Genomic DNA, 14,983 nt, shown 5'->3' on the forward strand with positions numbered 1-14,983 from the left:
TTTTGTATTTTATTTAGAAACAGGGTTTCACTGAGTTGCTTAGCACCTCGTCATGCCGAGGCTGGCTTTGAACTCATGATCCTTCTGTCTCAGCTTCCTGAGCCGCTGGGATTACAGGCATGTGCCACTGCGCCCGGCCCTTTTATATTTTTTTAATTGGAGACAGGGTCTCACTAAGTTGCTGAGGCTGACCTCAAATTTGCAATCCTCTGACTTCACAGCCTCAGCAAAAAGTGAGGAATTAAGCAACTCAGTGAGACCCTGTCTCTAAATAAAGTACAAAATGGGGCTGGGGATGTGGCTCAGTGGCTGAGTGCCCCTGAGTTCAATCCCTGGCACTCCCCTCTTCTCTGGTTGCTGGGATTACAGGTGTGCACCACCACCACCAGCACAAAGGCCATTGGATCTCCTTTCTGGAATGAGTCTTCTTGTGTTGAGCAAGGTGCTAGTGACTGAAGGCTTTCCCACAGGCCCTGATCTCCTAAGGCCTTTCTCCAACATGAATTTTCTTATGCTGAAGGAGGGTAGAACTGTGTTTGAAAGCTTTCCCACATTCTGGGCATTCATGAGACCTCTCTTCAGTGTGGAATTGCTGGTGTCGGTTGCGGTAGGACCTGGTGGTAAAGGTTTTCCCACACAGGCTGCACTCATAGGGCCGCTCTCCAGTGTGAACTTTCCAGTGCTGATACAGGCCAGAACGGGTCACATAAGTCTTCCCACATTGCTCACATTCAAAAGGCCTTTCTCCAGTGTGAACTCTCTGGTGAAGAATGAAGCTATTGTTATATTTGAAGAACTTCCCACATTCTCTGCACTCATAGGGCCTTTCTCCATTGTGAACTTTCCGGTGTCGAATGAGGGTGGACAGAACGCTGAAGGCTTTCCCACATTTGCTGCATTCATAAGGCCTTTCTCCAGTGTGAATCCTCTGGTGCAGAGCAAGTGCATCTTTGCGGTTGAAGGTCTTACCACATTCACTGCATTTGAAAGGTCTTATGCCTGTGTGAACCTTCTGGTGCTTCCTCAGTTTACAAGGGTAACTGAAGGCCTTCCCACACTCACCACACACATGGGATGTTTCTCCAGTGTGATTTTTTCCGTGATTAATATGAGTTGATTTCTCCTCAAAGGCAGTTCTGCCTGTTTGGTACCTGAAAGATTTCTTTTCAGAATGAGTTATCAAGTGGTCGAGGAGAGCAAAGGCCTTCAGGAAGCTTCTCCCACAGCTGCTGCACTTGAAGGGTTTCTGAGCAGCACAGACTCTCTGCTGCTGTCCACAGCTGGAGCTGGAGGGGAAGGCTGCTCTGTGCCTAGTGCTCCTGCACAGCTTCCCAGGGGTGGCCTGGTGCTGGAGGGAGCCTGTGGTGACTGGGCCCTCCTTCACAAACCTTTCATACACAAAAGGCTTCTCTGACAGGTCGACTCTGCAACTCTTCACTTGCTTGGGAGGGGCATCCTCATCCTTCATTCTACACAGACAACCTGAAGTCAAGAAAAAGCCCGTTGCTGGAGTTGGGCTGGAAGGAAGAGGCACCTTCATCACCAGTGCACATCACACCTTCCCAGAAGGGACTCCAAAGAACTGCTATGAGTTGCTGGGAAAGGTCTAGAGGAAGAAAGGCTGGACAAGCAGAACTGGGCTCTACTGACCACAGAATCAGGAAGACCTGGATGGAGATGAGGACACAAAATGGGGTGCAATGCAGGGAAGAAACCTGTGGTTACCAAGACACTTGTATCCAAAGGCTGTCAGCAGGGCCTTGGATGCTGGTGACAGTGAGCACTGTGAAGAGGCAGGTGTTTGTCCCAGCAAAACTGACTACGAAACAGCAGCTGGTCTTCAAAAAACATTTAAGGATATATACATATCTCACAGGCCACTAGGTGAGATTATCTAAAGCCTGAGAGTCGTGGCACGGAGAAGGCAAAACTGCACAGTGTCCCAAGGGAAAAGGAAGGAGGGAATAAGGTACAGTCACTGACCTCAACACAAAATGCCAGTGTACACAGGTATCCAGCATGAGCCTGTCAATGAAACCAAGGCATCCCCTGCTCCACCAAGGAATAAATCAACAAAAGAAGTTAAGTTTTGTACACTGAAAACTTAAGATGTGGAAAAAAACTAAAGAACTATATAAATGAGAAGACACCCCACATTCTCTGATCTAGAAGACTTACGATGGCAGTATTCCCCAGAATGATGTACTGATTCAAGTTCATGCTCCGGCCTGGTCCAGGGAGGGCCCTATAAAATTTCTTGTGGAAAAAGAAAGCACACCTGGGGCTGGGGATGTGGCTCAAGGGGCAGCCCGCTCGCCTGGCATGTGTGTGGCCCGGGTTCGATCCTCAGCACCACATACAAACAAAGATGTTGTATCTGCTGAAAACTAAAAAATAAATATTAAAAAAAAAAAAAAAAAGCACACCTGGAGCAAGGAGGGACATGTCCTCAGCAGTAAAAGGGCCAGAGAGTCAGAGGTGTGTGGGATTCGGGGGTCAAACAGTGAAACAGCTGCCCCCCCAAATCCTGCTGCACTAGGCTCTGGAGCCACAGGTGTTTACAGGCTGCCAAGAGGGCTGCTCAGAAAGAGGCAGAGAAAGGGCTCAACCCGGCCTAGCTCTCACAAAACCTAAGACTGGGACCCTGGGAAGGGGCAGCCCTGTGGTCCAGCTTCAGCGTGGACAGAACTCCGGGGGGAAAGGCCCGAGGTGCCAGTGTGCTGGGAGTAGTGAGAGACTTACCCAGTGAGCTAACGAGCGCCAGGTTCTCCAGCATCACATCACGGTACAGGCTCCTCTGGGTCACATTAAGGAGACCCCATTCCTCCCAGGAGAAATGCACGGCCACATCCTCAAACATCACCAGGCCCTACAAGGGCGGATTCAACTGAGACTTGAGGTCAACCCATGGTGGGGGAGATACTTATTTATTTATTTTCGACTTGGCACACATCCAGGTCCTCGCCCTGCGTCCCAGATCACTCACGGGCATTACTTCTCCTGTGAGCTCGACCTTCCCCCAACACACATACCCTCATACCTCTCCTACCCCAAGACCCCGACCTCAGAGGACTCGGGGCGGGTGTCACTGGTGCTTCTGAACACTGCGTCCTACCCACACCCCTCGCCGGCCCAGGGCCCTCTCAGACGCGCCACCTCCCCGCGCAGGTCCCCAACCCCGGCCCAGGGCGCGGACCCCACCGCCTGGCGCCCACGGCCCCGCTCCGGCCCGCACTGGGCCCCTCCCCCCGGCACGTCGTCCTCGGTCACCGGACGCTGCCTGTCCCTGCGCTCACCTGCGCTGGGCCGGCCATGGGAACCAGTGCGCCAAGTGGAAACCTCCCGTTACCTGCCCTCCAAAAGCCGGTCTCCCGCGCCCGAGCACTAGCGAGTCTTCCCGCCCGGGCCCGGGCGGTCACTCCCGGCGCTGGGTCCAGCTCGCCGGTGCCGAACCCGGCCGGCCCCACCATGCCGGAAGTCCCGCCCCGCCGGCGCGGCCCTCGCCTGGGCGCCCGCCGTCTCTTCAGCCGCACCCCGGCGCCCCGAGATCGGCGCGCGGTGGTTGCCAAGGCGACAGAGGAGGGCGCGGACTACATTTCCCACAAGCCACCGCGCCGCGCGTCCGTCCGTCCGGGCCAATCAGGGCCCAGGAGGGGGCCCGGCGGCTGCGCCCCGGACGGCGTTCCGGAGGCTCCTGAGCTTCGGAACCGGGAATCTCGGCCTTCGGAACTGGTGCGGTGAGCAGCTGGTCTTCAAAAAACATTTAAGGTCCCAGGTCCTGGAGGTCGCACTGCTGGGGTGTCGCCGGGTCGCCCCCTGGGCGTAGCGTCCGCTCAGAAAGTCTGGGCTTGGGGTCCCGGGCAGCAGAGGATCGGAGGAAGATCGGCGGCCGGTGCCCCGCAGCAAAAGCGACAAATGACCGCTGGTAGACAAGAGAGGGGTGCCAGGGAGTCTCCCCTGCGCTGGTCCTCAGCACAGTAGGCTCCGAGCCTACCCCATTTCCAGACATGGTGTCATTTCAGAATCGGGGTCTGTGGAAGGAGGGGTGGCAGTGGAGACAGGGTCTTGGATATATCAAAGTCAGGAGGCTGGCCCTAATTAAGACCTGCTCCTGGTCGTGGCCCTGTGTCTCCTGGAAGGAGCAAGGCTCAGAGGAGCATCTGCCTTGGGCTGATGCTGAAGAACTGTGCGCTCGTGACTTCAGTGCTCACAGTTTTCCTCTACTTTTCCGGTGTCGCCCTTGGAAGTTGCCACTGGTGCTGGGATGAAGGCACTGCCACCTCCTATTCCTAGCAGCTACATGAGCATCCTCACACATTCTACCCTGGGGTCATGGGTGGTCAAGATTGGGGTACAAGTCTAAATCTTCACAGCAGATGATGTCCAGCTCAGTCACTGTACAAAACGTCAGGCACTGCCTGTGCTAACATGGTCAATTTTGGGTCTACTGTACTCTTCCTGGGCGTTTCTCCTGGACGTTCAGTTTGTGAAGTTCAGTGTTGTGCTCAATGTACAGCTTATTCTTACCTTCTGGTGTTTGCCCCAGGGTGTATTGGCCTCTGCTGGGCAGTATTCATAAAAATCTGTCATCCCCAAGGTCTGGCTGCTTCAACATTCCACTACCAAAATCAGCTGTGGCAGACCGGCCAAAAGGAGACCTGTCCCTGGTGACCGTCCCTCAAGGTGGGTTGATCTCACATCTGCTTCCTGGTCCATGCCCTCTCAGATCTTGGTGAGTCCCTGACTCCTGATTTATTTTTCCATCCTCTTGATAGCTCTCTGAGTCTAGTCCCCTGGCTGTGCCCCTTCTCTCTTAGAGCTCAGCTGTGCAACGTTCACCTTTCCTTAACTATCCTGATCATACATCCTCAGCTCTATAACTCAGTGACACCTTATTGTCTCCAGTGGAGGCGGGCACAGGTGAAACTGCCCCAGCTCATGGTCAGTAGCCACGTACTGACATAGGTGGGTTGTCCCACCTGGACTGGACTTTCACCAGCTTATTCATACCCCACAGGATTGTCACCTTTAAGCTCCATGAGTTTACCCAACTGGAGTACAGTCAAAGGCACTGATTGATGATCTAGATAGAATTGAAACCAGGGATAGCACCAGAGGTTCAGCTGTGGAGATTGCAAGTGGTGGGGGGAGTCTCCCTGGGGTCTTCTTATACTGGTACCTGAGCTGTCCTTCTCGTGTCTGAATGCCAAGGTCACTAGCCTTGCCAACTTTCAATCTTCCTCCTGATCTGTTGGACAGTCTACCTTCATACCTGCTTACTGATTCCTGTAACTGTCCTCTGACTTGTTTTTGGTACTGGGTATTGAATCCAGGAGCACTTTACCACTGAGTCCTGTTTTTTTTTGATAGGGTCTTGCTAAGTTGCTGAGGCTGGCACTGAACTTGTGATCCTGCCAGAACCTTCTGAATCACGGGAGTTACAGGTGTTTACCTCTGCGTTCAGCTCTCACTCCATCTTACTGCCCAGTTCTAAGACGCTGGCCACTCCTTAACATGCTATGGACTGATACATATTTTTAAAAATATTTATTTATTTTTTTTAGTTTTAGGTGGACACAACGTCTTTATTTTTTATTTTTATGTGTGTTGAGGATCGAACCCAGTGCCCCGTGCATGCCAGGCAAGCGCGCTACCGCTTGAGCCACATCCCCAGCCCATTGATACATATTTAGTCACTGAAAACTGGTAGTTCTGTGAAGTGAGTTTGTTCTGCCCCACCAAGGCATAGGTCATATAGTCAATGAGAGGCATCACAGAGTTGGTCCTGAGCAGTGTCAGACAAGTTCCCACTCTTAACAGGTTCTCTCTTGAGCCTGCACTCATGGCTGTTTGTCCTGGCACTGCTTCCTGGCTCCTCACTTTGGTTTCACTTTTCCCACTTCACATTTCAGTCTGAGTGCTTCCCTAGAGACCACAGAGTCTTACTAAAGAGGGGACAAGGTGACCCCTTCCTCTAAGGTGCTCCACTGGGCACTGGCTGCTGGTGACAGCCAAGCATTGTGAAGATGCTTGTGTCACGGGGTGGGTGATGCCCTCCTGTAATCCCAGCAACTCTGGAGCTGAGACAGGAGGATCGTAGCTCTAGGCCAACCTAGTGAGATCCTGCCTCAAAATAAAAAGGACTGGGGCTGTAGTTTGGTGGTGAACACCCCTTTCAATCCCCAGTACAAAAAAAAAAAATCTCAGTTGAACAGGGGGCTGAGTTACATCAATTGTGACAGCCTTGCTAAGTCTTAAGTTCCTTGTGTGAAAATTAAAACAATTGGTAAAAATGGTACACTGAAACTCAATGGGAATATCTGGTTGGACCCAGATGAAATGAGTTCCCAAGGCACTCTCTCTTGCCAGCAGTAGTTTGCTCTTCAGTGTCTGAGAAAACTATCCCTGCTCTGCTTGAAAACCCGTGAGAAACTCACCTGGGGCACATGCCCATTCTCAGCAAGAGCCACATGACCTCTACCTAAGGCTGCTAGACCCATAACTAGGTTACATCTCAGCTTCTTCTTGGGGAGAGAACATGACTTCACATGGAGAAATTTCAAGACTGCCATTAATGCATCAGCGGGAAACTGGAAAATGTGTGAGATGGATTCTCAGGTCAAGAGGGTGGAATTTAATAACAGGGCTGACATTGTTGCGATTTACGACAATTTCCAATTTGATGTTCTTGCTCAGTTGCGGAAGGCTTAAGAACTGGACTCACTGGTGGCCTGAAGTCAGTGAGTCAGAGACGCCAGATCTTCCCTGGTGTGAAGTGGAGGGGAGGCCAGGGCTTAGGACAGGCTTGCTGGACTGGATTCATCCCGTGAATTGTCTTGTGCTCCGGTCATTAGCTAAATACTAACATCTCTGCTGTAATCCCAGAACCTGTGACTATGTTATTTTACATGGCAAAATTAATTTGCAGATGGGTTTAAGGTTGCTAATCAGCTGCCTTTAAAACGGGGTTGGTATCCTGGATTATTCCTGTGGACCTTGGAAAGCAGAAGAGGAGCAGACTTGGTAGTATGTGCCTCTAGACCCACCTGCTCAAGGATGTAGGCGACAGGGTGGCTTCGCCCAGGAGTTCATACCTGGGCAACACTGTGAGACACCATCTCGGAAAAAGAACACAAGTGAAAAAGTGAGTGAGAGAGACAGTAATCAAAGAAAAAAACAAAAACAAAACTGAGGAGTGATTGAAAGCATGAGAGGAAACCGAACGGCCATTACTGACTCAGGACGGAGGAAGGGGACCACAAGCCAGAGAATGCAGAGGCCTGTGGAAGGGCAGAAGGGGGTGCACCGTGGGTGCCATGACTGACAGCAAAGGTCTATGGAATCGTCTCCTGTGTGATGCAGATAGTGCCGGAGCAAAAGTTTCACTGATGTTACGATTCTAGACCCCAAGAAGGAGGACACAGCCAGAACCAGCCATCTCAATGTGGTCTTTCAATGGGTAGAGCCCTGCAGGTGTACGACACGAACCTCAGAGAAATGGAAAATTCGGAAACAATTTTTACGAAGAAACAGAAGGCAGCATTGCTGGAGCATATGAAAAAATGTTGGGCACGAAAAGCAGAATCTTCAAGCCAAACAAATACAAAAAAAACTGCCCAGAGCATGATGCTTTGGCAAAAATGATCCAGCACCATCCAGACAGGCACAAGACACTAAAGGGACTGGAGGCTCTGAGGAAAGAATCAGCACACCTTTCACAGACTCAAGAAAGCACTGGAGATAAGCCGGACTTGAGACAGAAACAGCCTCACGTTCTTCTCACACCCTCTACACCATTCAGCAAACCCTGGAAATGACAAAAAGCTCTAAGGCAGAAGCTCAGGAAACAAACATGGCAGGCTGATCCCACTCCCAAGGGTTCTGACAGAGCTGGGTGATCCTGAGTGTGTCTAGAATATCCTAAGACATCTGAAGCTTGGTGGTGACATCCTTTGCTCTTACATATTAATGATAATTAATATTAAAAATAAATGAGAACACATTTATTTTAATATAAAGGAAAACAGCTTCAGTGTATATTTGTTTTATTGAAATGAATTTTTCATTTTTAAAAGATAGGCAGCAACACCCACAATCATTTAATAAAGGTCTTCAAACTAGATGTTTTTGATCATTATTATTCCAGATAGTTTGTTTTTTGGTACTGGGATTGGACCCAGGGCATTCAACCACGGAGCCACATCCCAGCACTTTTTGTGTTGTATTTAGAGACAGGGTCTTGATGAGTTGCTGAAGCTGGCTTTGAACTTGCAGTCCTCTTGCCTCAGCCTCCTGATCTGCTGGGATTACACGCGCCACTTAGGTAGTTTTAACTGGTAACATTGATTCCTTATGAAATAAGTTGAAGATGTGAGAAGGTGGCATTTCTAGGATGTAAGAAGATGACCCAACTTCTAGAAATCACCACTTTGGAAAACGAAGTCCATAAATAGGCTTCAGAGGGGCCAGGAACCTGTGAGATTCTGTGCGAGACGAGTGTGGTGTGCGTTTGTTGTGGGAGAGATTCTCTGATGCTGAGAACCACTGACTGGTATGACCAGGAGCAGCAAAGCAAATCCACGTTCACCACTTCCTCTCTCCCTCTCTAGTACTCGAGGAATGTGGTTGTTAATGTTTTCTTATGTGCTTTGTCTCAACTGTTTTAGTCTTTAGGACTATTTTAATCAAAAAATATTTGAGGTGAAAAAAAAATGGTGAGAATGACCCTCAGGCTGGTGTCCAGCAAGGACATCAAGACCTTTGTGGACAACCACCGGAAGCTGAACTCTGAATCCCAATGAGCAAGATGTCTTTCAGAGCCTCAGAAGGGAGTGCAGCCCTGCTGACACCCCAGTTTAGGTCCAGCGAGCCCGTGTCGGACTTCTGACCTCAGAAACAGAACTCTAAGGCACTCATCTGTGTTTTGTCTTAAGCTGTTAGGTTTGTGCTGATTTGTTGTGGCAGCAATAGGGAACACATCACCATTCCCAACCATGCTCTGTAAGGAGAGGAGGGAGGTCTCTTCCACTAGTGTGATTGGGAAACTAAGAGAACTGCGCCATGAAGATCTCTGCAGGCCAGTTATAACCAGAGGTGCTGCCACTGGTGTGGGATCCTAACTATCCAGTACAGGTGGGCGTGTCTGCCAGTGGAAGGCCTTGACAGATTGATTACATTCCTCAAAAATAAATGAGAACCACAATAATGGGAAGTTATTCTCCACGTATGTATGATATGTTAAAATACAATCTACTGTCATGCATAACTAAAAAGAACATATTTTAAAAAGTGAAAAAAAAATAGTGGGGCTGGGGCTGTACCTCTGTAGCAGAGTGCTTGCCTAGCACACACAAGGCATTGGGTTCAATCCCTAGCACCACATAAAAATAAAAATAAAGGCATTCTGTCCCTCTACAACTCCAAAAAGCATTTTTTAAATAGTGTATTATTATCCCATGTGCATATATGACTACATGACTGGTGTGATTCTACATCATGTACAACTGGAAAAATGATAAGTTAAACTCCATTTATGTATGATGTGTCAGAGTGCATTCTACTGTTATGTATAACTAACTAGAACAAACAAAAATAGTGTTCATTTGGAAAGGTAGGGCCAAAGTCAGTGGTAAAATAAATAAATGAGTAGTGTGTGGACTATTAAGATAAGCTCTAGTTCTAGTGCCAAAGACATGACTTCATTTGCCAGGAGAGAATCACAGCCCCTCAGTTTTCAGACAGGTCAGCTCACAGCCTTGCAGACACTTTGCTTGAAGAAGAGACCAGGTTTTCCTGAGAAAGGACCTGGCATCATTGTCAAAAGCAGGCTCCACTGAACTGGGTGCAGCTCAGGGCAGATTGCCTGAGTTCCATCCCCAGCACACACACAGTACACAATCTCAGTCTTCTTCAACACCTTCCCAGAGGGACTTGCGGCTAGTTATTAGGGTGACTACACTGGGGAAAAGGATATGCCCAGCCCTTCTGGGGTTTCCTGAACACTTGTGTGTAAATTGACAGTTCCTCAAACCCCAAACACCATGATTGTCCTTTAGTTAAAGTGGAGCCCCATAATGGTCCATTGATAGATGGTCTTAACTCAGGTACAACTCTCTCTCTCTGTGTGGGGGCACTGGGGATCTAACACAGATGAACTCTACCACTGCGCTACATCCTCAGCTCTTTTTATCTTGAAACAGGGCCTAAGTTGCTGAGGCTGGCCTCAAACTTACAATCCCCCTGCCTCAGCCTCCTGAGTCACTGGATTACACTTGCATCACGGCACCCAGCTTCAAGTACAACTCTGGATGAATTCCTTGGGTTCACTGACCCACCCTGGTTACTTCCCCAGCCACTGAGTACATAATTGGTATAGGCATACCAATACCTGGCACAACCCACCTCACCACGCTGACCCCCAAAGTGAGTCACTTTGCAAGAAGGCTAAATGGAAGCCTCTGTCTATCTAAGCCCTGCCTAGACAGCAAACTGGAAAGAGCAGCACATCCCTGGAAGGAATGCAGATTAGATCCACAGTCAAACTTTAGAACAGCAGAAGTGGTTGTGCACATCACATTCCCATTTAACTCATGAGTTCTGCCTGTGCAGAAGTTATCATTTTTAAGAAGTATTTTGTCATGAACCTTTATTTATTTATATATGGTGCTGAGAATTAAAGCCAGTGCCTCACACGTTCTAATCAAGTGTTCTACCACTTAGCCACAACCCCAGCCCAGAAGTTAGCATATCTTGATGAATGTGAACCACAGAAATTTTTTTTTTTTTTTTTTTTTTTTGTGTGTGTGTGTGTGGTGGTGCTGGGGATTGAACCCAGGGCCTTATGCGTGTGAGACAAGCACTCTACCACTCTACTGAGCTATACCCCCAGCCCAACCATAGTAAATTTAATCCAGTGGTGACACCAATCATCCCTGCTGTTCCAGAGGTAGTGCCCTTATTGCAACATGCAACAAGCCCCCAGCGCTAGGCATGCAGCCACTGAAAAGTGGGTGTCTTTTTCTCCACATAGTTTGAAAGGACCACCAGAAACTATTTGCTTTTGCCTGGCCAGACCAACGGTGCACCTTCACACTGGTGCCTCAGGACCTGTCAGTCTGCTCTCTGCCATCATACAGCTCACAGAGCTCTTGATCATCTGGACACTCCAAAGGTGCCACATCAATCACTTTGTTGATGACATTATACTATGTGCATCTGATAAGAAGTAGCAAGTACTTTAGATACTTAATAAGACACAGGCAAAAAGAGTAGGAGAGAAAACCTATGCAAATTCAGGGACTGCTACCTCTGTGAAGCCCTTGAAGTCTGGCTGTGGATCTAATCTGCATTTCTTCCAGGGATGTGCTGCTCTTTCCAGTTTGCTATCTAGGCAGGAAATGGATACACCGGCTTCCATTTAGCCTTCTCGCAAAGTGACTCACTTTGGGGTCAGCGTGGTGAGGTGGGTTGTGCCAGGTATTGGTATGCCTATCCAATTATGTACTCAGTGGCTGGGGAAGTAACCAGGGTGGGCCAGTGAACCCAAGGAGTTCACCCAGAGAGGTACTGGAAGCTGGGTGCGGTGGTGTCTGATTCTATCTACCACAACAGACCAGAGGCAAAGCACTTATAAGCCTGTCATGTTCGACTCTACTTCTTCGGCTATCCACAGAGTGGTCAAGCTTCCTGTTTGGGGTGGGAACCAGAAAGAAAGAAGGCTCTGAAACAGCTTCAGGCTGCAGGGCAGCCTACTCTACTACCTGGCTTGGGATCCAGCCGATTCAACATTTGAAATGTTTGTGGCAAATGAGAATACTGTATGGATTGCAGAAGCTCAGGACGCTGAGGCAGGAGGATTGCAGGTTCAAAGCCAGCCTCAGCAAATTTAGCCCTACCTCTACCATGCGGCCAGCGCAATGGTTTCATTAATGAGGTTCTTGGCATAAAAGTTAGCTAGCAGAGATCGAAATAAACACACAGACTCAGTTACCTTTTTCTATGACCAGGTCCGAGACAGCTCCCCTCTCTGGTTCCCTCCTCTAACCGCCCGGCAGGGCAGCAAGGATTACTCAGGGCTAGCAGGAGAGAGAGAGCGAGCACGCCAGGGAGTAGCCTTTTATTGGGGAGCAAGAAACTCAGGGGATAATTCCATCCAATGAAGGTTGAAGGGGGGCCGCACTCCAAGGTCAGGGTCAGTGATTGGGCCTCCGGGGTCAGTGGTCAGTTACACCCCCACACGGACAGGTTCTCTCAACAGGAGAGGGCCGGGAAAGCTCCGACACAGCCAGAGCGCCTCAGACCCTGACCGGAGTCACCCAGTCACGTGTGAGAATGGCTCCCGACACTACCTAACTGGGTGAGAGCCTATCTCTTAAAAAAAAAAAAAAATAGAAAAAAAGGGCTGGGGATGTGATTCAGTGGTTAAGCACCCCTGGGTTCAATCCCCGGTACCAAAATAAATAAATAAATATATAAACAAACAAACCAGTATGGAGCCTCCAGCAAGTAGCAAAGCACAACAGGATTTAGGAGCAAGTCTGTACCTTTTCTACCTTGGAGAGTCTAGCTTGCTACTGCACCTTTAGTAGCAAACGAATGCCTATGAGCCATCAGGCAACCATGTGGCCTTAATGCCACGGGATACCACGTTACCATCATGAGCTGGGTATTGTCGGACCCTTGTAGCCCTGAGTCAGCTGGGCACATGCAACAATCTGCTGTTTTGTGAAAATGGTCTATTAGAGATCAAGCTCGGCCTGCGACTCAGCAGGCCCTGTCTCAAGACTTGTGGAGGGCTCAGTGGCAGAGCATTTGTCCAGCATGGGCAGCTCCCTGGGTTCAAATCCTGTACTGAGAAGAAGAAAAGACTTGACTGAGGAAGAAGAGAGGGTACATTTATAGCAGAAAGGGGCCATAACACCAACCAAGCCAGGGTCAGATAAATGGGATCCGCTGGGCACACTGAAAGCCCAGCCCCCAAACCTTACCCTATAAAACCTGAGGTGACGGCTGCTGAGGCTGCTTTCAGGGGCACTCAAGGGGAGCCAAGGACTGCATGTGCACAGCCCCTGCACCCACGGCACCAGCCAAGGGAGCAGCGAGTGGTCCGGCGTTGGGGTGCACTGACCTTCCCAAGTTCCCAGGGGTGAGGCAGCGTGCTGAGGAGGGCAGGAGGGATGGACTCAGTGAGCTTAAGAGCTCAAGGCTCTCCAGCATCACCCCATGGCACAGGCCTCTGAGCACACTGTGAAGCCTCTCCTCCTCCTGGGAAAAATGCGTGGCCACATCCTCAAGTGTCACCAAACCCTGCAATGGATGGGTTCAGCCGATCCTGGGGGCAGAAGTATGGACAGACAGACCCTGCCAGGCTCTTGACCAGAAAGGGTCCTGCCACACTTCCACTGCATCAAACTTCCCCAAGGCCCGCAGCACAGTGCACATCCTGATTCCACCTTCCCTCAGACCTGTTTCAGTCGCCTTTTCACTGCTGTGACCAGAAGACCTGACAAGAATAAGTAGAGAAGGAAAAGTTATTTGGGGGGTTCTCCTTCAGAGATGGCTACTCCCTTGCTTTGGGCTTGAAGTGAGGAAGGACATCATGGCAGAGGGTGTGGCAGAGGGAAGCAGCTCAGGGTAGCCCGAGGCAGAAAGCTCCATTCCACAAAGATACAATATAGGCCCCAAAGGCCGCTCCCAGTGGCCCACCTCCTCTAGCCACACCCTACAGTTACCCTGCAAGTGGGTTAATGCACCAATTAGGTTAAGGCTTTCATAACCCAATCACTTCACTTCTGAACCATCTTGTATTGTCTCACAGCTGAGCTCTGGGGGGCCCTCATATCTAAACCATAACAGCCTCTACCTCTGAGGGTCTGGTTGCCTCTTACTTTACTATCAGACACTGTGTCCAGTCTGCAGCAACAAAAGGCAGGTGACCAGTCTCCCAGCAGCTGGGGAGGCTGAAGCAGGAGGATGGCAAGTTCAAAGCCAGCTTGCAGAACTTAGTGAGACCCTGTCTCAAAGTAAAATATAAAAAGGGGGGGCTGGGGTTGTAGCTCAGTGGTAGAGTACTTGCCTAGCATGTGCAAGGTGCTGGGTTCAATCCTCAGCACCATGTAAAAATAATTAAATATAAATAAAAGTATTGTGTCCAACTACAACTAAAAAAATTTTTTTAAAAATAAAAATATATAAAATAAAAAGGGACGCAGCTATAGTCAGAGGCTGGCCTAGCATGCAGGAGGCTCTGTGTTCAGTCCCCAATAGGAGGGAAGGAAGAGGCAGGAAAAGAATAAAAGGAGAAAAAAGGAAAGCCCGAGGCTCCAGGGACAGCAGACACACAAGCCCACAGAAGGAGAATCAACCCAGACCCAGGCCCTGCCGACACTCTTACCTGCCTCATCGCCATGCCACGGGCTCCATCCCCAGTCACTCGCCCTTCAGGAGAGTTGGCTCCCACGCCCTCTCTGCATTCCCCTCCTGACACAGGCGCCCTCCACAGAAGGCACTGTGACACCTGCACCTTCCTGGTTTAAGAACTAGACAGCTGTTCTCACCATCCAGACCCTTGGGGCACTTATTGCCCCCCCCCCAATCCAACACCTAGGTGTGTTCTGGTCCACACAGCAGTTCTGACTACTCAGAAGTCTCCACCCAGGAGAGCTGAGCGCTTCTGCCCACACAGCGCCGCCACTCAGCAGCCTCTGGGACATCTCGAAATACTGGGCACAAACCCAAGCCAGGACCTTCCTCCTGAAACACGGACTGGGCTCTCAGTGGTTACCCCAGCCTTTCCAGAAACAGTGTCAGAGAGCACGCACCAAATGTCTCGCCCTGCAGGGAGCAGGCTTGCAGCACCACGGAACTACATTACCCAGAAATCCCAGTCCCATGGCACCCTGATGCTCGACAATGCAGAAGGCCCAGTCTCAGACAAGCTAGTCCTTAGAGGCAAAATAGATGAGTGGCTTACCCGGATGAGGGC

General features: G+C 49.9%; 1 protein-coding gene across 1 annotated transcript; it reads right to left on the reverse strand.

Annotated features, from left to right (window-relative positions):
* Nucleotides 1-267: 267 nt before the first annotated feature.
* Nucleotides 268-3,452, reverse strand: Znf584 (zinc finger protein 584). The gene is made up of 3 exons (XM_076839414.2): nt 3,297-3,452; nt 2,743-2,869; nt 268-1,482 (listed from the first exon to the last, which is right to left on the reverse strand). Exons 1-3 carry the CDS (start codon nt 3,312-3,314, stop codon nt 482-484), a joined length of 1,146 nt encoding a protein of 381 aa, XP_076695529.2. The 5' UTR covers nt 3,315-3,452; the 3' UTR covers nt 268-481.
* Nucleotides 3,453-14,983: the final 11,531 nt, after the last annotated feature.

This window comes from Callospermophilus lateralis, chromosome 18 (assembly GCF_048772815.1).
Source record: "Callospermophilus lateralis isolate mCalLat2 chromosome 18, mCalLat2.hap1, whole genome shotgun sequence".
In the NCBI taxonomy this organism is placed as follows: domain Eukaryota; kingdom Metazoa; phylum Chordata; class Mammalia; order Rodentia; family Sciuridae; genus Callospermophilus; species Callospermophilus lateralis.